This window comes from Engystomops pustulosus, chromosome 2 (assembly GCF_040894005.1).
Source record: "Engystomops pustulosus chromosome 2, aEngPut4.maternal, whole genome shotgun sequence".
In the NCBI taxonomy this organism is placed as follows: domain Eukaryota; kingdom Metazoa; phylum Chordata; class Amphibia; order Anura; family Leptodactylidae; genus Engystomops; species Engystomops pustulosus.
This window is the reverse complement of record NC_092412.1, coordinates 63630995-63654243: the sequence shown is the minus strand read 5'-3', so window position 1 is coordinate 63654243 and position 23249 is coordinate 63630995. Positions and strand designations below refer to the sequence as shown.

At 42.0% G+C, this 23249-nt stretch overlaps 1 protein-coding gene across 5 annotated transcripts; it reads right to left on the bottom strand.

Annotated features, from left to right (window-relative positions):
- Positions 1–4364: 4364 nt before the first annotated feature.
- Positions 4365–22833, bottom strand: LOC140117833 (short-chain dehydrogenase/reductase family 9C member 7-like). 5 transcript variants are annotated; one of them, XM_072134947.1, is made up of 5 exons: positions 22711–22833; positions 13374–13707; positions 12735–12993; positions 10578–10744; positions 4365–4794 (listed from the first exon to the last, which is right to left on the bottom strand). In XM_072134947.1, exons 2-5 carry the CDS (start codon positions 13684–13686, stop codon positions 4568–4570), a joined length of 966 nt encoding a protein of 321 aa, XP_071991048.1. In that variant the 5' UTR covers positions 13687–13707; positions 22711–22833; the 3' UTR covers positions 4365–4567. The 5 variants fall into 5 exon arrangements, with proteins under 5 accessions (XP_071991048.1, XP_071991052.1, XP_071991049.1 ...); XM_072134951.1 differs by lacking the exon at positions 22711–22833 and adding an exon at positions 20856–20876; XM_072134948.1 differs by lacking the exon at positions 22711–22833 and adding an exon at positions 18478–18529.
- Between the last annotated feature and the right edge of the window lie 416 nt (positions 22834–23249).

The window sequence follows — 23249 nt, the reverse complement described above, 5'->3', positions numbered from 1 at the left end:
TATTGTACTGTGTGTGTGTGCAGTGTGGTGTGTGACATGTATTGTACTGTGTGTGTGTGCAGTGTGGTGTGTGTGACATGTATTGTACTGTGTGTGTGTGCAGTGTGGTGTGTGTGACATGTATTGTACTGTGTGTGTGTGTGTGCAGTGTGGTGTGTGTGACATTTATTGTACTGTGTGTGTGTGTGTGCAGTGTGGTGTGTGTGACATGTATTGTACTGTGTGTGTGTGTGTGTGTGCAGTGTGGTGTGTGTGACATGTATTGTACTGTGTGTGTGTGTGTGTGCAGTGTGGTGTGTGTGACATGTATTGTACTGTGTGTGTGTGTGTGCAGTGTGGTGTGTGTGACATGTATTGTACTGTGTGTGTGTGTGTGCAGTGTGGTGTGTGTGACATGTATTGTACTGTGTGTGTGTGTGTGCAGTGTGGTGTGTGTGACATGTATTGTACTGTGTGTGTGTGCAGTGTGGTGTGTGTGACATGTATTGTACTGTGTGTTTATGTGTGTGCAGTGTGGTGTGTGTGACATGTATTGTACTGTGTGTTTATGTGTGTGCAGTGTGGTGTGTGTGACATGTATTGTACTGTGTGTGTGTGCAGTGTGGTGTGTGTGACATGTATGGTACTGTGTGTGTGTGCAGTGTGGTGTGTGTGACATGTATTGTACTGTGTGTTTATGTGTGTGCAGTGTGGTGTGTGTGACATGTATTGTACTGTGTGTGTGTGTGTGTGTGTGCAGTGTGGTGTGTGACATGTATTGTACTGTGTGTTTATGTGTGTGCGGTGTGTGACATGTATTGTACTGTGTGTATATGTGTGTGCGGTGTGTGACATGTATTGTACTGTGTGTTTATGTGTGTGCGGTGTGTGACATGTATTGTACTGTGTGTGTGCAGTGTGGTGTGTGACATGTATTGTACTGTGTGTTTATGTGTGTGCGGTGTGTGACATGTATTGTACTGTGTGTGTGTGCAGTGTGGTGTGTGACATGTATTGTACTGTGTGTTTATGTGTGTGCGGTGTGTGACATGTATTGTACTGTGTGTTTATGTGTGTGCGGTGTGTGACATGTATTGTACTGTGTGTTTATGTGTGTGCGGTGTGTGACATGTATTGTACTGTGTGTTTATGTGTGTGCGGTGTGTGACATGTATTGTACTGTGTGTTTATGTGTGTGCGGTGTGTGACATGTATTGTACTGTGTGTTTATGTGTGTGCGGTGTGTGACATGTATTGTACTGTGTGTTTATGTGTGTGCGGTGTGTGACATGTATTGTACTGTGTGTTTATGTGTGTGCGGTGTGTGACATGTATTGTACTGTGTGTTTATGTGTGTGCGGTGTGTGACATGTATTGTACTGTGTGTTTATGTGTGTGCGGTGTGTGACATGTATTGTACTGTGTGTTTATGTGTGTGCGGTGTGTGACATGTATTGTACTGTGTGTTTATGTGTGTGCGGTGTGTGACATGTATTGTACTGTGTGTTTATGTGTGTGCGGTGTGTGACATGTATTGTACTGTGTGTTTATGTGTGTGCGGTGTGTGACATGTATTGTACTGTGTGTTTATGTGTGTGCGGTGTGTGACATGTATTGTACTGTGTGTTTATGTGTGTGCGGTGTGTGACATGTATTGTACTGTGTGTTTATGTGTGTGCGGTGTGTGACATGTATTGTACTGTGTGTTTATGTGTGTGCGGTGTGTGACATGTATTGTACTGTGTGTTTATGTGTGTGCAGTGTCAGTGTGTCACATGTATTGTGCTGTGTGTTTATGTGTGTGCGGTGTGTGACATGTATTGTACTGTGTGTTTATGTGTGTGCGGTGTGTGACATGTATTGTACTGTGTGTTTATGTGTGTGCAGTGTCAGTGTGTCACATGTATTGTGCTGTGTGTTTATGTGTGTGCGGTGTGTGACATGTATTGTACTGTGTGTTTATGTGTGTGCGGTGTGTGACATGTATTGTACTGTGTGTTTATGTGTGTGCAGTGTCAGTGTGTCACATGTATTGTACTGTGTGTTTATGTGTGTGCAGTATTAGGCCACATGCACATGTGAATTTTGCAGTGGGGTGATAACATCTGATAACAGTGGGGTGAATGGTACTTATCTCGCCAATGTCCATCGTAAGTGACTGTGTGGGATGCAAAGACGACAGGTCTTACTCCTGCCGTCTTTGCATGTATGAGGAGGTTCTGCAGCAGCTGAGGCTTGTGCGTAACAGTGTTCCTCCCTGCTGTGCTAAGCCACCACTGGACAAAAACAATGGTAATTCCCTGTAAAATAAAAACTAGATAATTTACATTGGAGCTTGTGATGCTTGACAACTCTTCCAGGACTCTGGCTTCCTCTTTTTAATGGACTGGATCTGGCTTCTTCCCACCTGATGAGAGATGCCAGCTTTCAGGCGTGCGCAGAAGAAGGAAGAGTGCTGGACGAGATGTCATGCATCACAAGCGCGAATGTAAATTATCTATTTTTTATTTTAAAGGGAATTACAATTGTTTCGGTCCAGTGGAAGCTTAGTACAGCAGGGAGGAACTCCTAGTTGTCCTAATGATTGCTGGAGCGATTGTTCTGTCAGTGACCCTTTAAACATATTGTACGGCTCTCGCAGAATTATATTTATAAATATTTGGCGCTTATGGCTCTCTCAGCCAAAAAGGTTCCTGACCCCTGCTCTAAGGTAACCTCTTTGCATTCTTTTCAGCATGAGGTGGATCACTTCTGTATCTGTTAGCTTGAGGCATCAACCTAGGTCTCGGGAGCTAAAGCCTCCACATTGGGGGTCATTTACTAAGGGCCCGATTCGCGTTTTCTCGACGTGTTACCCAAATATTTCTGATTTGCGCCGATTGTACCTGAATTGCCCCGGGATTTAGGCGCACGCGATCGGATTGTGCTGTATTGGAGCCGGCATGCGCGTGACGGAAATCGGGGGCGTGGACGACGACGTATTCGGAAAAACCGCCGCATTTAAAAACCGAAAATGTGTCGCTTGGGAAGCGCTTACCCTCACCTGGTCCAGCTCGGTGTATCCGGCGCGTTCAGATGATTTTCAGCGCAGCAGCGCCACCTGGTGGACGGCGGAGAAACTACCTTCATAAATCCCGTCTGGACCCAAATCCTGTGCAGAGAACGCGCCGCTGGATCGCGAATGGGCCGGGTAAGTAAATGTGCCCCACTATCTTGAATAGCAGATTTAGTCTAAAAAGGAACTCTCTGAATGGCTCTGGACATCACTGAAATCATCAACCAAAGCAGCAGAAAGAGCTTCATGTGTTTCCATTTTTTGGTGTCTCCTCCATTGCTGGTCATGTTTTCTTTTCAGGTGCCTGGTCATCTACTGGTGCTTGGATTGTTTCTTGCTTCAGGGACTGGCGGCATAACATATAAGTGACACTTGAAATGTCTTCTGCACATTACTTGAAAAATGCCATGTCATGTGGATCCTCTGGGCCAGTCTTTGTGTGCACAGTCCCTGAGCATGGTCGGCAGTAACTGGTGACGTTGTGGCTATGGGCTGCCCAGAGTAATCACAGTAACAATATATACTATTACATGTCTATACATAGAGTTTAATGAGGCCATCCTTTTAGTGAGTGTATATGTACAAAAGTACTTGGTCTGTGGAAACAAACCCATTTGCAGGTCAGATCCCAAAGACCTAGCACAGTGCAGAAATATGATGCAAGGACTCCCATCTAGTGCACTGTGCTTGGTCCATTGGATTCAACCTGCACATGGTTCAGTGCTATAGGAGCACAGCACACATATTACCTAATCTTCACATTGTAGTGGCCGAATTCTGTCTGCATCATGTCAGGAGACCCAGCTTTCAGGGTGTGGTCACACGTTGCAGTTAAAACTTCGGTTTTAGGTGCAGTTTTGTCAATTTCAAAGGTGAAAGACATGAACTGAATGGGTGAATTTGATTTTGAAGGAGAAAGCTGTTCCATAATTGTCATTCACCTGCTCATTTGATGTGTTTCACTTGTTAAAATATGTAATATCACCTAAAACCACCCCAAAACTAATTGCGATGCAGTTTTAACTGCAACGTGTGACCACACCCTCAGAACTCGGCTGCTCTTTCCTGCTGTAGTGAGCACTGACAATGCTATTGCTATATACATAAGTTAGCCATGAAGTTTAGCCTCTTTGTGTGGTTGCCTAAATAATTGCAGATCATGAAGATTAACTTTCACATTTGTAGCTTTTTAATATCACCCGGTCATTCCTGACATCATTCTATTATCATTTTTTTGTATATAATTTTATGTGGATATTGCAATGAGGTTACTTATGGATTTCTTTCCTAATTTTTTTGTCTGGCTAAAGAAATGTTTGGGCTACCCACCAGAGTAAGCTTTTTTTATCACAACATGTTTTATCACAAATGTTTAAGCACTGTATACACAGTAATAACATTATTAAGTTCCAATAACAAATTCATTTTAAACTTTATTAGACAAATGTGTTTCTGTAAGTGGTTATTACTGGACATCTGAGTCAGTGATAACATTACAACCAATTAGGTATCAGCACATTTAGCCCTGATTTGTTATGTTGATGTTACTTTGTGGGCTGGTTTAGGTGCAAAGCGGCGCAGCCAATAGTCAGACAACACAGTAGGGAGGTATGACAACGGGAGGTAGATGAGCTTGGCATCCCAGCCCGGAGAATATCTTGTCCAAGGATAGACAGCAGTCAAAGCATGCTCCATAGAGTTTGTAACCTTGTAAATCTTAGGACTGGCTGTTCCAAATAATGCCTGTAGGGCCTTCACAGCTGCAGAAATGAAAAGCAGAGGAATGAAAATGTTCTGTTATGAAATACAGTGTATTATGCTTTGTTTCTTGCCCATTTTTGTACTTGGCTCTTGCAATGAATTGGATTAATGAATTGGTGCACTGACTAAAAGGTTTAGAACTCCTTAGCCCGGCTCTCCTTTTGTGCCACAAATTGCGCCAAAAAACATGTTCGAAGCGCCAGAAAACTGGTAGATTGACAAGCAGCGGCAAAATTTTGCACCCAAAAATAGAACAAGTTGAGAGTGTCAGAAAACACCAATATTGTGGCGCCAACAGTTCATAAATTCAGGCGCAAGAGGTGCAGAAATAAAGTACCAGTGAAGCAAGCCAAAATAACCGCTAACATCTAGGCCAGAGTATGCCCAGGGGTATAAAGTAGCCTAGGACAGAGTATACCTCCATGCCAGAATATACCCCTCTAACATGGAGCCCCGTTATAGTTTGGCCCAGGCCAAAGTATACCCCAGGGGATAAACTCTTTACCAGGGGGTAATAAAATAACCTGGGTCCTATCCATCCAGGCCATAATGTCCCTGGTAAGCTGGTTTTCTCATCTTTATAAGAAGTTATGACTTTTATTTTATTATGAACAGGCAAGTTTTTCTGGTTAGAGTCATACAAGTCTATTGTGGGTTTTTATCATGGCTGCTGTGCAATAAGAATTTTGTGGGCTAAAATTATGCAATGTAAATGTCACACACAACCCTTTTGTTTAGAGGCGGCACTATCTTTTATGTGGCACAAAATTCTGTACTTAAGAGGGCGTTCCGGTGCAGTGCCTAGGACGCCAGATTCATCTGGAGCCCTCAGTTTGCACTGTTTTTAGTAAATGTTGGCCACTGTGTCTCACCACACCGTGATTGAAATCCAGTGTGCCAGAAATCCTGAATCTGGTGCCCTCTGCACTATACACAGGCAAACTGCATATTGTTTGCCCTGTTTTTAGTAAATGTGGGCCAATGTGATGTCACATCTCCCTATGAAGGTGGGAGGAGTGAGGAGCACTGACTCTGATTTTTTAAAGGGAACCTACCACCACGAATCTACCTATAAAGGTAGATCGGGTGGTAGGTGGATGTAAGGGACGTGAGGAGAGCTCTTTTTAGAGCTAATCCTCACGTCCCCGCTAACTTTTGGGAAACTTTATTAACCTAATATGTAAATTTAGTTATGCGGCTACTGGGGCGTGGAGTAGCCGAGCATGAGGCTACACAGCGCGGCTACTCCACGCCCCAGTAGCCATGTTACTCCTCCTACCCTGTTGTGTCCGGCCCTCGTCCGATATGATGGCGTTCTGTGCATGCGCAGAACGCCGGCTGAGCAGTCCCAGCTCCGAGGCCGGAGCTACTGCGCATGCGCAGTAGCCGGCTTGTCAGACGAGGGCTGCGCGCCGCACACAACAGGGTAGGAGGAGTAATGTGGCTACCGGGGCGTGGAGTAGCCGCGCTGTGTAGCCTCGTGCCGGCTACTCCACGCCCCAGTAGCCGCATAACAAAATTTACATATTAGGTTAATAAAGTTTCCCAAAAGTTAGCGGGGACGTGAGGATTAGCTCTAAAAAGAGCTCTCCTCACGTCCCTTACATCCACCTACCACCCGATCTACCTTTACCGGCGGCGTTGAGAGGGTTAATAGCCGCGAACGGTGCAAGCACCGACCGCGGTTATTAGCGGTGGGGGTTTTCTGCAAAATGCAAAAACCCCCACCTTTGTATGAAGAGGACTCAGTCCGTGAGCCCTCTTCATACATCCCTTATAACTCTGCGCCGTAGAGCTACGGCGCAGAGCGTTAAGGGGTTAAAGGTGCACCAAAAAAAAGTGGAGCAGTACAAGGTAGGGTCAGATTAATGCAGAACGTGTGCCAGAAATCCTGAATCTGGTGCCTTCTGCACTGCATATTGTTTGCCCTGTTTTTAGTAAATGTGGGCCAATGTGAATTTGATGTTAGGTTGTGTGATCGGGGAACATTTACTAAGAATGTGGGAAACTTCACTAAAAGTGCTCTGCCCATGTACACTGCTTGGTGCGCCAGATTCATTAAGAATAGTGGTGTGGACACTTCTTTAATACCTGTGCAAGTAGTTTCCACTAGAAAGAACGTGCAAAATCCTACAGATAACTGGCGCAAAGCCCTTGTACCCCGTCAAGTTTAACATTGCGTTGATTTAAACCACATTTATGTAAAATCAACATGAATGCTGTGTTTATACTGCATTTACGTAAATGTTATAATGATGCAATATTTGCCTACATTCACACACTTTTCATTTACATTGCATTTACATTGTGTTAACATCACATTGATGTAAACAGAAATCTATGTAAATGAAACTTGAACACATTTCATACTCTGCATCTCCTATTAGTTGGCTTACTTTACACAGGCCTTGCCCCTTTTGTCGAGCTAGCCGAAGAAGTGCCAGAAAACTGTATAAAACCCTTTATAAATGTGGTGCAGACAGATTTTTAGTGCAAACTACAACAGAATGCTGGCGAAGAAAAATTAAAAAATCTCCCCCAATGTTTACCCCACATTAATGTTAACAGTAGTATCCAAGGACATACAGGGACAAATTTAATAAAATGTAATTGAAGACATGTGTATATATATATATATATATATATATATGGCAGATAAATGAAATGATGCGGTTTTTCATGCATCTCTATTATATGTTTTCACGTTTTAGGATCCACACCTGCCACCTGCCCGACCCGAGTATAAGCCAAGGCCCCTAATTTTACAACCAAAAACTGTGAAAATCTATTGACTAGAGTACAAGCTGAGGGTGGGAAATGCATTGGTCACAGCCCCCCAGCATATAGCCAGCAAGCCCCCAGTAGTATTTAATCAGCCAGCTCCCGGCAGTATGTAGCCAGCCTGCCCCCATGTAGTATACAGCCAGTCAGCCCCCTGTAGTATACAGCAAGCCTGCGCCCTGTAGTATACAGCCAGCCTGCCCCCTGTAGTATACAGCCAGCTCCCTATAGTATACAGCCAGCCCAGCCCCCTGTAGGATACAGCCTGCCCATCCCCCTGTAGTATACAGCCAGCCCCCATGTAGTATACAGCCAACCAGCCCCCAGTAGTATACAGTCAGCCTGCCCCCTGTAGTATACAGCCAGCTCCCTATAATATATAGCCTGCCAGCCCCCAGTAGTATACAGCCAGCCCACCCAGCACTTAAAAAAAATAAACTTATAAACTCACCCTCTGGCGGCCCTGATGCTCAGCGCGTCTTCCCCACGGCTCCTCTTCTTATATATGGTATGTCTTTGGAGATATTAAGGTTTCTCAAATGTAGGTTCTCTCAAACTATCAGTTCTCAATCCCGAAAGAAATGTAGGAAAATTAAGTTATTCCTGTGGATATCACACTGTTACTGATCGGGGTATAAAATGGCCTTGGGCACTTTAACAATGGCTTTAGTCTAGAGCAGTGATGTCGAACCTTTTAGAGTCTGAGTGCCCAAACTACAAGGAAAATCCACTTATTTAACGTGAAGTGCCAATGTGGCATTTTAAGCAGTAAGTTATTGCTACGTGTTCTTCCACATAATTCAATTGTATCGGCCGCCTAATGCCACTAATACAGTTGAAAGAAAGAGTGCAAATAGCTTACCTACAGGTAGGCCTGGCGTCAGCACCCGGCTGACCCGGGCAAGTGCCGGGGCCTCAGAGCTCCAAAGGGGCCCACCACGACGATGTGGCGCCGTATTACGGGGCCCAGGTTCGCAGCTGATCGCAGGAGGTGGGCGGAGAGGTAGTGGGATGGGCCCGGTCCCTTTACCTCCCCTGACTGCTGCTGAAGGAACTTAGCAGCCCCGCCCTGCCCTGCCCACCTTGCCTGTTGCCGGCCCGCCCTGCGCTCCCCAGCCCGCCCGCTTCACCTGCGGCTCTGCCCGCGCCTTCTGTCTGACCCGACCGAGCACCTCGAATACAGCCCGGCCTGCCGCCTCATGCCCGACCTGGCAAAGCGCCTCGTGTCTGGCCCGGCCTGCGCGCCTGATGTCCGATCCCACCGCCCTCTCCTACGCGGTCCACTTCACCTTCACCTGCTGCCGAGTCCCGACCAAGTGACATCCAGCTGGGGTGAGTAGAATTGCTACATATGTAAATGCATGTATATGTGTGTGTATGTATGCTGTATATACTGGATGTGTGTGTATATATGCTGTGTATGGTGTATATATGCTGTATACCAGTGTGTATGCTGTATATTCTGGATGTGTGTTTATATATGCTGTATATCTGTGCGTATGTGCTGTATATACTGGATGTGTGTGTATATCTGCTGTATATCTGTGCGTACGTGCTGTATATACTGGATGTGTGTGTATATCTGCTGTATATCTGTGCGTACGTGCTGTATATACTGGATGTGTGTGTATATCTGCTGTATATCTGTGCGTATGCGTTGTATATACTGGATATGTGTATATATGCTGTATATCTGTGAGTACGTGCTGTATATACTGGATGTGTGTGTATATCTGCTGTATATCTGTGCGTATGCGTTGTATATACTGGATATGTGTATATATGCTGTATATCTGTGCGTACTTGCTGTATATACTGGATGTGTGTGTATATCTGCTGTATAGCTGTGTGTATGCGTTGTATATACTGGATGTGTGTATATATGCTGTATATCTGTGTGTATGTGATGTATATACTGGATGTGTGTGTATATATGCTGTCTATCTGTGTGTATGTGTTGTATATATACTGGATGTGTGTGTATATATGCTGTACAGCTATGCGTATGTGTTGTATATACTGGATGTGTATATATGCTGTACAGCTGTGCGGATGTGCTGTATATACTGGATGTGTGTATATATGCTGTATAGCTGTGCGGAAGTGTGTTGGTATTTTAAATTTCAGTTTTTTAATGTTGCTACATAAGTTCACTGTTAAGGGGCCCACTGAGGCTATATCGCCCAGGGGCCCACTGAAACCTGGAGCCGGCCCTGCCTCCAGGGTCTCTGTACAGGAAGAATAGTGGGCCCAGCAGGATGACCTCCAAAGATAATGCAGTTCTGTCAACACCTTCTCACTTTTCCCTCAGTTCCAAACGGCCAATGAAATGTCGCTTTAAAATAGCGCTGAGAGCAGCATCTCATAAGTTGCCTGCGTTTGCAGGAAGATTTGGTGGATTTCGTCCTGTTTGGTGAACTCTGTCCTGCAGTGATGGTCTGAGTGCCCACAGAAAGGGCTCTGAGTGCCACCTCTGGCACCCGTGACATAGGTTCGCCACCACTGGTCTAGAGGCAGTAGAAAGGGAATCCTTGCATTGTATTGATGTATAATGCAAGGACTCACATGCTGTTCAATGTGCTCAGCCTGTGAGATCAGGCCAACCTATGAGCCCCTTTCCACAGACTGCACACATATATGTGCATCTAGCATGATCTATACAAGTAGAAATATATAGTTCTATAGTTATAGTTCTTGGACCATTTTATAGGAGCTGTTGCTTTACTCCATCTGCTGAATTATAATAAAGTACTGTATACACCACAGTGATGTTCCTACGTTGTAAGATGGATGTAGATTTTCCAGATAAGTTACAATATATTTATTACGTTGTTTCCCATATCCACAGGACATGCCACACCATGTCAGGTACTTAGTTGTCTGTTTATCCACAGATGGTTCTTGGACCTCATGCACACAAAATTTTGCGGTGTGCTAGCTGTGTTGTTTCATTGTTAGGTTTTCCTGACACACAGAGCATTAAATATACACATCTACTTACTTTGCTCATAGTATTGCTGGCCATAGCTTTCTTTCACTTCTGTGGGCAAATTTTCCCAAAGTTGCTTTATCTGATTTGCATAAAAGTCAACTGAGAGGATTACTGTTGTTTGGAAAGCACCTGGTTCTATGATTGAGACTTTCACTCCAAAATCACGCAATTCTCTCCTGTAGATGAAAAAAATCATCAATATTGTTATCGATTTTCAAAAGTATTGTTAACTCCCTCCCGCTTATTGGCGTTATAATATGGTGCTGCGGGAACTGGCTGAATGGCTCACATGCTTGCTGGTGTATAACACAACTGAAATCCTACTATAACACCACGATTGGAGATCACTCTGATTGTAGGTGTAAAGCCTTTACGCGCCGCAGTCTAGCATATTCCTTTCCATGGCGTCCCAGGCCGCCTGATGCCTCCAGCAGTCAGATCCCTTCCGGTTCTGACTGTAAACTGGATGCACATGCATCTGTATGCACAAACACATCAGAGCATTTTTTTGTTCAAGTCCAAGTGTACAAAAAAGTAAAAAGTGCTAAAAAAACCTGTTAAAATAAATAAAAAATAATAAATAAATTACAAGTCCATAAAATAGCACATCCCAATACAAATACTCAATAAAATACAAAAAACAGAAATACATACCCTCCCCCCACATATTTGTTATCGTTTGTAATCTGTATTACAATGTCCCTTCCTGTGGCCACACCCCTTTGGACCCATATGACACCCCATGATACAACTCAGCAACATACAGCATAATACCCCCTCTTTTATTTTTACCTCCCTTTACTTCCCTCAGTTTTATTTATCTCCCCAAACTTATGAAGCCTAATCTTTCTGTACTCCTGCCCCCTCCCCTATACCCATATTGTGGCCCCTGTCCTCCACCTCCATTATATTGTAAAAAATGATGTGTGAACAACCATTTCCAAATAAAGTCTAAAAATACTGGCAATAATGTGATGTTCCCCTATGATATCACTGTTTGATCACCTGTAGGTGGAACAGTTGCCACTAAGTGCCTGAGTGTCAAGGAAGGGAAGTTAATATGATATGGTGATATACACTCTTCCTGTTTACTCTGTAGGGGGCTACCTGCAACTACCAAGAAGGCCACTAGATGGCAACAGAGTACTGTTTACAGAGAAATATTGCAAATTCATTGATTTATATATTAGCTGCGCAGACTTCACTGCTGTTGGTGTAAGACTGACTGCCTCTCACTGGGGGTGTCTTCCCAGCCTCTCAGGCAGGGGCGTAACTACAGCGGAAGTAGCCATAGCAGCCGCTATGGGGCCCGCAGTGTCAGTGGACCCGTCATCCGACCTGACACAATAAAGATTGGAGGATGTGCACCATTATATCTATATTGTACTGCACATGTCCAGCATAATATGTATATAACATATACTGTGACGTATATATGCGTTATCTGTGATGTGCATATGGTGTCTGTATACACTGTATGTGAGTATGTTGCATATGACACTGTATGTATGTGTATATGCACATGAGTCTATTTATACGTGTGAGTATACTAATATGTATATTTTTTTTATGTGGGAAGGGGGGCCCCATGCAGTAGCCTGCTAGGGAGCCCTGTCTCTCCTTGTTACGCCACTTCTCTCAGGTACCTAGTAACAGGGATACGAGAACATCATCACACTACTGCCAGTATTTTATGACTTTTTTGGACTTTATTGTTCACATACATTTTTTTAGAATATGTATTAATAAAGGTTATGTTTTAATTTAGTTCTATGACCTTTCTGTGGTATATGCCTGACTGTAAAGCAGACAATTTTGAACTTTGAATTTTGAACAAATTTCCTTTTTTTTTCCCAACTAAATGGAAACCATAAATTATTTTAAGTGCCATGTGTGATGAGAAATCAGTCTCAAAACCATCTGCATATGTTAATACATTTCAAAGTTATGACAAAATGTCAGTTTCTAAAAATAGGGACCGTTCGGGAAGGTAAAAACTGGCATTGGCGGCAAGGGATTAATAATATACTGCTTCCCTTATTTGCCATGTCTTTAATAGGGATCACAGACCTGGCAAACATTTAACATACAAGTAACAGGATAGAAAATCCTATGACAATAAATTTTTATTGATGTTCATCTGCGCCAAGTCTTACACAAACTCACCTTAAAGTATCAGAGAAAGCCTCCACGCCATACTTCGACATGCAATATGCACCACCAACTATAGCCAATCTTCCCACAGCACTAGATACGTTGACGATACGTCCTTGAGCTTTCCTTACAAGAGGCAGTAGATGTAGGGTCACGTCTATCATACCAATCAAATTCACATTTATGACTTTTACAAAATCTTCCTTTTTTTGCCATTCATTGGGAGTAAAGGCAACTATGCACCCGGCATTATTAACCAAACCCCAGAGCCCTGTGATGAAGAAAAAATAGAGGTGGTAAACTAGTTAATAAAAACATTTTAGTAGAGGCGCATTAGGTCTTCAGTTCTACAAATGCATTCCTCCAGCACCTTAAATTTGTTCACCTCAAATTGAATTAAGCCCTCTAATTTCTTATTAAACCACTTCAATATAATATGCTAACAGAACCCAAAACCTACAAAAAATGTCACCATGTCACTTTATATTTACAATATGAGGAAAAAACTGACAATGGTAAAGGAAAACCCTTTTGTTAAAAAAAAAAATCCTAAATAATCATTGTAAGTTCATCATACCATATTTAACTAATGTTCTCAAAATGCTAAAAGTATGCAAACTATCAAGTAAATAAGGAAAAATAAAGAATTACCTTCATTCCCAACTATTTTTGACACCCTTTCAGCAGCAGAGCTGACGCTTTTGCTGTCACTAACATCCAGTATGATGGTTTGCAGTCTACTAGAGGTCTCTTTCTTTAGGTTCTCTGCCCCATCTTCGGTCAGACAAGCAGCCAGGACCTTCATTCCACGTTTGTCTAGTTGCTTTGCCAGCAAACTTCCAAATCCAGTGTCACATCCGGTGATAAAAACATATTTCCCTGTGATATTATCCAGGATCATACTTTGTCTGTACCATCTATACAAGAACAGCAGCAGGAATACCACCAGCAGAAGGAGCCACATGATCAGTAAGGCAGCTGTATCCTGCAATAAAATTCAATAATTTAGATCTCTCTCTATAAAAGAGCAATAAGAACACATATATGAAGTGGAATATATAGTTTTTGTCAGGCTTCTGGGGTAGTGAACCCCCTGGACTACCGCGGACAATGACACAAGCTGACACCTGGGACAGGAATCTAAGTGGCACCCGGTTTTCACTAGAGCCACTGGAAAGCAGGTTGGTCAAGTTACAAAGTTGGCAGGCAATCTAGTGGTCGGGGACAGGCAGGAGGTCAAGACAGGTGGCAAAGGTTCAGGGTCAGAGAAGGCGCAGGTCAGGGCTGGCAGAGGAGGAGCGAGATCGGGAACAGGTTCGGGGTCACAACTGGAGGTCAATACACAGGAACAGGTAATAGATAACAGCTTTCTCAAGGGTATATAGTGAAAAGATCCGGCAGGGAGAAACTGGCTTTTAAAGAATCCTGGGAAATGGCCAGCACCGATCAGCCATGCTCTGGCCCTTTAGATTTGCGTGCGCCCTAGGGAGCAGGAACAGGAGTGCTGGGAAGCTGGGACGGGAGTAGGAGTGTGGAGAGGTGAGTGAGGATGGGGGAGTGGCGGCCGCCACGGAGCGGGGCACTGGTGCACCTGCGACCCAATATGTGGGTCGCAGGAGCACCCGTGAAAGTTCTTAGCTGGACATACAGATCTCCACCTGCCCTCAAAGTTTCTAGGGTTTGTTTAGATGTTGGTGGTCTGAGTTGAGGTTCTAGTTCAAAAGAAGGCGTTTTTGGTCTGAGGTGTTTAATAGGGATGTAGCAGTGCCATTCCATCATAGGTGCAGCAAGATGCTGTGGTAACCCTGCTGATTCAGTATACCTTCAATTCTGAATAAATCCCCAACAGTGTCACCAGCCAAGCACCCCCACACCATCACACCTCCTCATCCATGCTTCACGGTGGGAACCAGGCATGTGGAGTCCATTCGTTCACCTTTTCTGTGTCACACAAATAGATGGTGGTTAGAACCAAAGATCTCAAATTTGGACTCATCAGACCAAAGCACAGATTTCCACTGGTCTGATGTCCATTCCTTGTGTTCTTTAGGCCAAACAAGTCTCTTGTGCTCGTTGCCTGTCCTTAGCAGTGTTTTCCTAGCAGCTATTTTACCATGAAGGCTGCTGCACACAGTCTCCTCTTACCAGTTGTTGTACAGAAGTGTCTGCTGCTAGACCTCTGTGTGCCAGTGCCCTGGTCTGTAATCTGAGCTGCTGTTCACCTGTGATTTCTGAGGCTGGTGACTCGGATGAAATTATCCTTTTTAGCAGAGGTGACTCTTGGTCTTCCTTTCCCGGGGCGGTCCGCATGTGAGCCAGTTTATTTGTAGCGCTTGATGGTTTTTGCAACTGCAATTGGGGACACTCTCAACGTTTTCCCAATTTTCTGGACTGACGGATCTTCAGTCCAAAAATTAATCAAAGCAAAAGGTGGCTACTTTGAAGAGCCTAGAACATAAGATAGATTTTCCATTGTTTCACACTTTTTTGTTAAGTAGATAATTCTGCATGTGTCAGTTAATAGTTTTGATGCCTTAAGTGTGAATCATCAATTTTTATAGTCATGAAAATACAGAAATTAGAAATACTGAATATTTAGTTATTTGACCATTGGTGGACTTTTTCTGTATATGTTGTCTTAAATGGATTTGTTTTACGTAATCTAATAAACGGTTATTTTATGCTTTCACTAGCAACATGTAAGAACATGCCTCTCATAGTGTATGTATGTAACTGTAATATTAACTCTAAGTGTGTGTCATAATTTCCAGAAAACTATATACAAAATAATTTCTCCCCAGGGGCTCAATAAAGTACTATAGTACTGTATCATATTTGATAAAGGAGTTGAGAATTGAGGTTTTGTTAATTCCAGAGGATGGCTTAGTTATATCCAACCTGCTTGTTCTGTGCAAAATCTATAAGCACCCAGTCCAGTCCTTCATACATCACAGGAGTAGCATATAACCATTGCAGATACTTAAATATGAGCTTAAATATAAATACTTAAGTATACTCAACATCCACAATTTAATATATGCATGACAAAAATATCTATCTTTCATCTATCTACCTATCTATCTCCTATCTATTATCTATCTATCCATCAATCAATCTTCTATCTTTCATATCTATTTATCTTCTATCATGTATCTAGCTATCACCTATCTACTTTCCCATATTACAGATTGCCATGATACTGTTTGTAAACTATAAAGTGTTATTATTGTACAGGACTAAAGGAGCCTCTTACTGAATGTGACTGTTCATAAAATAGTTTTATTTTGGGACCTCACTTTGTCTAAAACCAGCCCCACTGATGAGTCCCACTGTCTTGCACTGGAGCAAGTATCCTTTACTGTTGCAATGGGCTACTGCTAATTTACCATATTATGGTTGTATTGTATAGTGTTATCAATGTAAAGCTGCCAAGAAGTATTTAATGTAGGTAGGTACTGTTACATTTAGAAAACGTGTTCATTGTAATGTAAATTTATTGCTCCTAACTTATACCTGAAACAAGAAATAGGTCTCTCCGGTTTAGCCTATCATCCTGCAATGTTGAAACTTGTTTTATTGTATTTTTGGATACAATATAAACAAACTGCAATAGAAAGACACGTATGTGCTTAATAGAAGAAAGCACAACAAATTGGGGCTCATTTACCAAGGGCTCTGCGGCCGCACTTTCGTAGGGTTTCCCGACTTTTTCCGTTTTGCGCCGAATTCCGCTGGGAATTCGGCGCACACGATCGTATTTCGGCAACCGCGCCGGCTTTCAAGTGACATGCACCGGGGAGAAGATGGTGAACTCCGGTGGACCTCGGCGCAGCAGTAACACCTGCAGGAAGTTGGACGCACGAGCTTGCTGAATCATCGGAAGACCTGAATCCTCTTCAGAACGCACCGCGGGATCGCGACAGGACCGGGTAAGTAAATGAGCCCCATTGTGTCGATGGCTTGTCACAATATCTTCTCTCTTTCTATGGGATTATCTGAACCACAAACACTGGCAGGAAGAAGACCTGCCTTGAGTTTTCTACAACCATAAAAAACTAAGTCGTGTACATGAACCCCTATAAGATTAGGATGTCAGTGTGCCATCCGCAAAAAAGGCTGAAGAAAACAACTTTCATGTGTATGAGAGATAAATATCTGCAGAACATCAGCTGCATATTAAGCCTATATACAGAAACCCTAAATCTATTGCAACCAATATAAAGTGTTTGAAAAATGTACTCTTTTTTTTTTACTATTTACTTGTTACTTTTTTACTTTTTAAAATGTACTTGTTTTTGTGCTATTTCATCTATGCATATCTATATTCTATAAATATAACTACCAAGAGTTAAATCCAAATGAATAAATTCCTCACCTGTACTTGGGGTTATTGTACCTTGTGATGTAAATGTTGAGCTATTTTATGGACTGCTGATGATGTGGCATTTCTCGCTGCACACCACAAAACTTTTCGTCTACTGAATATAGCGAACAGGATGAGGTGGGAGGAGGCAGAAAAGGAGCCGGTTGGAAAGTAAGATGCACAGATTCTGGGTGCAGCAATGATTTTAGTTTTCCTCATGTATACTATGGAAGTGACATGAAAATATAAAACTAAGCACTGTAAATACTAACTGCTTGTATGTGCTAAACAGATACTCTGCTCATATGCTCTTCCATGTAATAGCCACTGTAGTACATAGGGGCCTGTTCACACCTCAATTCATCAGTTTTTGATTGTTATTTTGAGCTACCAATTGTGAAGCCTAAATAGAACAGGAGTAAATCTGCCCATTGTACCTTATTTCGGTGTAGGATCCACAGCTACTTTATCTCACTGGTACAAAAAAAAAAAAATAACCGAATTTTGAACCACCCACTAGTTATTAACCCTATCCAGAGGAGGCATATTATAGTACTGCTTGGCAGCGGGTGACTTCCCGAATCATGCAATACTTTGACATTCTATGGCATCAGTTCCCAAGTTGAGTGGGTGCCATACCCATTGTAATTTACTGACTCCATGTGGAAAAACACGATTACGTGCTGAGTATAAGGGGTTAACAGTGAAAGAAGAAAATAAAAGAAGAATAATAAGAAGTTGCACAGTGCCATCCTGGATCGGATTGTGGCTCCCTGTAATTTTATCAGGGGGGGGGGGGGGGGTGATGATCCTTTAAAATGACAGCTGGGAGCTGGTGTGGGATTCAACGGCCTGTCTCTAACCAAGATCTGTAATGGTCTGTCAGAGACCGACTGATAAAGATCTACTACAAAATCCCCAAATAAGGCAATACAGTAGCATTGGAGTTATAAAAATACAGCAAGAAAAATTTAATAATTTAATAATTTAAAAGGGTTGTCAGGAATTAAAAAAAAATGCTATATATGGCTCAGGGGCTACATAACAATAAGCCACTTATACTCACCTCCGCTTTGCACCCATTCACAGCCACTGCGGAGTCTTGGTTACGCCTGCTACAGCATTTGTTTCAGGCAATTGACAATGGGGTGTATGAGTTTTTTATACTACTGGTCACTCTGGATCATGTTCAGATCCTCCACAGCTTTAAATGCCTGGTTGACCGCTGGCTGTTGCAGGTGGCATTAAAGGGGTTTACAACTTTCAACAAATAATTGATATTGTTTGTGTAATGAAAAGTTATACAAATTTCCAATATGCTTTCTGTGTCAATTCCTTATGGTTTTGAAGATCTCTGCTTGTTGTCATGCAATAAAAAGCTTCTATGCTTACCTCCCAAGGATAGAAATCTATCCATGGTCAAACAGGTGCACAAGCCTTTATTATCACAGAGAGAAATCAGAGCTTTGTGTTATAACGAGCCGTGCAATTGTGTGACATCACATGACCATGGACAGATTGGTATCCACTGGAAGTAAACAATAAAGATTCCTGTTTTATGACAGCAAGCAGAGATCTAGAAAACCATTAGGTATTGATACAGAAAGTATAATGGAAAATTGTATAACTTTTCATTACACAATCCATATCAATTATTTGCTGAAAGTGGACAACCCCTTTAAGCTTTGGATACCCACAGGTGCCCCTCTCTTTATTCTGAAACTTTTCATGGGTCATACCATTGTACCATGCCTTCCAGGATGCATGTACACTATCAAAGAATAAATGCGTGACATGAGCAATGACAACAGATAAATATGTTTCCGTACACAGTTGTTACTCATGACTTGAAGCTGATGGGCCCAAGTGCAAAGTCTGTGCCAGTCCCCTGACTATAATGTATGGTTTACAGTACTAGCCTTCTGATATGGGATGGTGATAACACCGTCCCTTCTCATAATCATACTTGTGCTTGATCAAAATTTTTAGAGCATTATTTCCAAAAAGGAAATACTTTTTGCTGTAATATGACTGCTTTCAATGTCAGTTACATCTACCGTCTCTTTCTCATGTCAATTGCATTCTTCATTAAAAAATTTTTGAACCGTATATCACCCCCCTTTCCCTAGATCCGAAATAAAAAAATATATAAACAAATAAAATTATAAACATGATAGGTATCCCTGCATCCCAAAATGCCTGATTGATATGGTAGCTATGAAAACATAAGCTCATCTTGCAAAAATTGACACCCTCTCCAGCTCCGTACTCCTAAGTTTGAAAAAGTTATTGGCAAGGAAATCTACCATCAATCCTTTGAAACTGAGCTTCATGGTTATGGAAATAAATCTGGGCAAAGCTTACGTTAGACTTCCGACAATTACTCAAACCCAATTAAACACCATAAATGCTGACTTTGACTGTGCGCTCCAAATAACACGTCTACTTTATTCTTTGATTCGGTACGATCACAGTGATACCAACTTTATACAGGTTTTATTGCATTTTAATACATTTTCAAAAATTAAACAAATGTGTACAAAAAAGCAGAAATAATTTTTTTGCCATCTTCTGACGCTAATAACTTTTACATACTTTGGCGCACGGAGCTGTGGGAGATGTAATTTTTTGCGAAATGAGCCGACGTTTTCATTGCTACCATTTCGATGTCTGTGCAACATTTTGATCACTTTTTATTCCACTTTTTATGTGATGTAAAAAGGTGTAAAAGTTGCATTTCAGACATTTGTGCGCCATCACTGCCGGCCGTAACCGTTTCTATATTTTGATAGATCGGGCATTTTGGTATGCGGCGATACCTAATGTGTCTGTGATATTTACTGTTTATTACATTTTATATCAGTTCTAGGGAAAGGGGGGTGATTTGAATTTTTTATATTTTATTAATTTTTTAAATTTTTTAAAACTTTTTTTTTCTTTTCACTATTTCTTAGACCATCTAGGGTACATCGTTCCTACCATATACTGCAATACTTCTGTATTGCAATATATGGCATTTTTGCATGTTATTCTTACAGTGAGCCACCGGCTCATTGTAACGAATCTGCAGAAGCCATTCAGCCTTAGGTCAAACAAAGACCCAAGGCTACCATGGCAACTGATCGCCGCCCCCCGATGACGTTTTGGGGAGCAACTATCGGAATAAAGACGGCGGTGCCCACGCGCCGCCGTCTTTTAAATGCATAGGAAGGCTTAATAGCGGTGGGGGTTTGCTGCAATATGCAACAACCCCCACCTTTGTATGAAGAGGACTCAGCCCGTGAGCCCTCTTCATAAATTCCCTGCACCTCCCATAGAGCTACGGTGCAGAGCGTTAAGGGGTTAATAACCTACTACGTGGGGAGACTCTTCCCATACACTGTAAGACAGCGTACATAAAACTTTTACCCAAAGAGGGAAAGGACCCATTAAACCGGGGTCATGCCACCCAATATCCCTGATAGACCAAGATATAAAATTATTTTCCAAAATCTTGGCAGATATACTCTTGCAATATATACCAATGTTGGTGTGGATAACCCAAGTGGGGCTCATAAAAGAGAGGGCAGCAGTAACCAACATTAGGAAAGTCCTGATGGTCTTAGACAGGGTGCAGACCTGCCCGCAACCAGGAGAACACACAGTTTTGGTGGCATTACATGTCGAAAAAGCCTTTGATAATATCTGATGTCCTTGAATATGGTTGGTTCTAGAGAAATTTGGTATCACAGGAAAGTTTTACACATTCCTAAGGAACCTATATAACTCACCGACGGCACGCATACACACCACTGACTTTCTCTCAACTCCTCTGAACTTCAAAAGGGCACACGTCAGTGCTGCCCGATGTCCCTGCTTCTCTTTGACGTGGAGCCGTCCCAAAGACTAAAGTAAAAGGTCATTTGGAGCGCACAGTGAAAGCACTAAAAACAGAGCTCACAGGAAAATGTTGCAAATACGGGTTTTTATCAAATTCACCTCATTTGCCTCATTTCACCTCATTTCTGCTTCTTGAAAGTACATGGCATGAAATATTCAAATATCCTCACTAAGAAGTACAATGGGGCACATTTACTAAGAACAGTGCAAACTATACTATGTGCAGTTTGCCTGTTTAGTGCGCAGGCGGCGCCAGATTCAGGATTTCTGCCACACACTCTTCATGAATCCGGCGACCCCTGCACTGCCCTGACAGAGTACATCACTTTTTTTTGGTGCACCTTTAACATAGGGCGTGCAACACATTTCTGTCAGACTTTGCATGATAAATTTGGTGCACGGTCAGACTAAGCACCAGAACAAAATTTGTGTCAAGTGAAGAATAGTGCAGCTGCGGCACAAAACGGTTGCGTGTGACACAAATCTGGTGCACTCCTTAAATACCTGGGCAAGCAGTTTTCACCTAGTAAATAGTAAATGTGCCCCAATATTTTACACCCTCACACAGCCCTGTACACAGAAAAATAAAAAGTTATGGATTTTTGAAGTATGATTGAAGGGGTTAATATAGTTAGCAAACTATGATGCAATGTTTTCATTACCCCTAGTAAAAAAAAAATGTAAAAAATTGCATTGTTGACAGTGTTATTTTTAAAAAAAAACAACTTCTATGACACAACCATGGGAGCAAAATTCTCACAATACACCTTTAAAAATGCTTGCGATGGGGAACAAGCAGAAAGTGATTTGTATAGTTTAAATGCCAAGAGTGACGGTCACAAGCGTTTCCATGTAAATGCATATATAGTTGGGAGAATCTCCTCCCCACTTTTGCCGCAGGCTGAAAACACACAAATGTATTCATTAAAATTGGTGATGCTAGGTGCTACTACAGAGTCTACAATACTATTCTTGCATTAATAAAAATTATAGAATTTTTTTTTCTTGAAACACAATTCAAGCTTAGCAAGGTACAGTTTCTCCCAAGAGCGTTTACGATTGGACCTAAAGGCTTGTTATATTTTACAAAGTTTAATGGCAAAACAAATTGTTCATTGTTACCGATTGCAAGCGTTTTTGTCTGAGCTTGAATCAAATTTCGATATGCAATTCAAATGCTGCTTATGAATATGGCCTTAAAGTCCATTAAGCCTGTTGAACATGACTGGATCCTATGTATATTTGAAAAATGAATGATGATAGCGTGGACAGAGCGTTGGACAGTAACAAATCATATTTATCATAGAGGCTTAGACAGCATAAATATGGCACGTGAGGTTCATTTCTTTAATGGTTATGCAAATCTTTAGTTAATAAGTCACAAAATTAGACCAGTTCCTAGAGGATGTGCACCAAAATGTCCAACTTTTTGAAAAGTCTTATTTCATACATTTGTCTACCACAACATATGATAAATCTGCAGTAAGTTATCTGAAATGAAAAGTAGGTTAGCAAAAAGTTGCACAAGAGTCACAAATTTCCCAGAAAAATCGACAGGTGTGACAATTGTGAGACATTTAAAGACAGAAATCTGACATAACTGCAATGACCATCCTTACAATGTAATATTGGGAATAGAACTTGTTCATTAAAAAAAAATTCTAAATTTATCGAGGATAATAAATCTTCATGTGTTTCAAATTCTAAAACTTGAATTTGAATATCTAGGTAATGCTTTATACTTACCCTCTTTTATTCCTTATGGAATGATGTTTGCAGTAGATTGGAACATAACAATCTCCTGGGGAAGACTGACTTCCAGCAAATCCTGGTGGTGTTTAGGATCTAAGGGAGGAACCTCTGTAGCCTGAGGCACTGCATGATGAGCAGCTTGAATCTTGTTAATTAAAAGGTTGAAAAACAATGAGCCTACACATTCAAGTATTTTCATGTTGTCTTGGAAGCTAAAACCAGGAGTGGATGGAAAATGAGAAGATGTAGCATCCGTTCTAAATACTTCCTCAACCTTAATGATTCACTAGTAGTGCTGTGTGAACCCCAAATTTAGGTTGTGGCTTTGATTGGCCAGACAGGGCATGTGACCCTGCTGTAGAAGAGGGAGGGTCAATCAGGTATAATTCATAATTGTCCTTTTCAGGGCAGTCTGAAGAATTGCATGTTTATACTGATTTGCAATCCAGTGATAGTACTAATTTCATATCCTCCTACAGAACTACTGTGCTGTGTCAGTGTTAGTACTAATTTCATCTATATGCTCTTAGTGC

Excerpts from the sequence above, each read along its gene's own strand:
- LOC140117833 (XM_072134947.1), bottom strand. The coding sequence starts at position 13,686 with ATGTGGCTCCTTCTGCTGGTGGTATTCCTGCTGCTGTTCTTGTATAGA. Across the intron at positions 10,745-12,734 it reads GCTTTCTCTGATACTTTAAG|GAGAGAATTGCGTGATTTTG; the intron begins GTGAGTTTGTGT and ends TTTCATCTACAG. Across the intron at positions 4,795-10,577 it reads CCAGCAATACTATGAGCAAA|CTGTGAAGGCCCTACAGGCA; the intron begins GTAAGTAGATGT and ends TCATTTCTGCAG.